Source organism: Rhincodon typus, chromosome 47 (genome assembly GCF_021869965.1).
Source record: "Rhincodon typus isolate 14 chromosome 47, sRhiTyp1.1, whole genome shotgun sequence".
Taxonomy (NCBI): domain Eukaryota; kingdom Metazoa; phylum Chordata; class Chondrichthyes; order Orectolobiformes; family Rhincodontidae; genus Rhincodon; species Rhincodon typus.
The window spans coordinates 8,868,316-8,869,302 of record NC_063378.1 but is presented as its reverse complement, the minus strand read 5'-3'; the positions used below and the strand labels follow the sequence as shown (position 1 = coordinate 8,869,302).

The following is a 987-nucleotide window of genomic DNA, read 5'->3' as shown; positions in this document are numbered from 1 at the left end:
ACCGGAACTGTGCACGGTGCTCCGAGTGCGGGTCTAACTGAGGGATATGGAAACCGGAACTGTGCACGGTGCTCTGAGTGTGGGTCTAACTGAGGGATAAGGAGACCAGGCCCGGAAGTTTCTGAAAATTACTAACAAGAACAGGAGGCCATTCAGCCCCTCGAACCAGTCCTATATTAATTAAAGAATTTTTTTTTGACTTACCAACAACTTTTATTGAGACACCGTTGGGATCTGAATAATTTTCCCGACTCTGATCAGACATTCGAAAATGATAGGTCCCTTCATCGCTCTTCTGTAAGTCAGTTATTTTCAAAGTACAATCCTTTCCTATTTGCTTGTTGCCTGTGAGTGTGGCTTGGTTTTGGAAGCTGGGGTCCGTGTCCCCATTGGAAGAGATCACCAGAATACCATTGACTTTCTCCCCCTTCAACCACATGGCCGTCTGGAGGTTGCTATTTCTGGGATAGCGACATTGGCAAGGAATTATCAAACACGAACCTTCTGCCCCTTCTACAGCCCTGGGAGCATTGACACTCCATACAGAGTAAAAGTTACCTGCAACAAACCAATTGTGCATTAACGTAGCACCTTCAACATGGTCAAACAACACAGCATCTTCATCAACCAGAGAATATTTCACTCCGAGCTCCACCAAGGGATATCAGCAAACAGACAACGAAAGGTTCATTCAATGAGGACATTGTTGAAATAGTGCATTGAAAATGTGGCAGCAGGAAAGCAATAGGCAGGGAGGCGGAATATTTTCGGGATGGATTGTAGAACTCAGGACAACCATGTAGCAGAAGACACGGATCCCAATGGTGGAGCAATGGGAATTGTGGGATGCTCAAACGGCCGGGATTGGAGGAGGTGACCGAAATAGGGAGGGGTTTAAGGACTCGAGGTGGTTACACTCAGCTTCTCCCTACACCCTATGATATCCCACCCAGTCTAATCCCAATCTCCCCCTCAGTCCCCACACCT

The 987-nt window shown here is 47.0% G+C and overlaps 1 protein-coding gene across 1 annotated transcript in view; it reads right to left on the bottom strand.

The window, feature by feature from the left end:
- LOC125487914 (sialoadhesin-like) overlaps positions 1–987 on the bottom strand; it is a 7,583-nt gene that overhangs the window by 6,208 nt on the left and 388 nt on the right. The window contains exon 2 of the mRNA XM_048620551.1: positions 205–558. Coding sequence (XP_048476508.1) covers positions 205–558 — 354 coding nt within the window. The remainder of the gene's footprint in view (positions 1–204; positions 559–987) is intronic.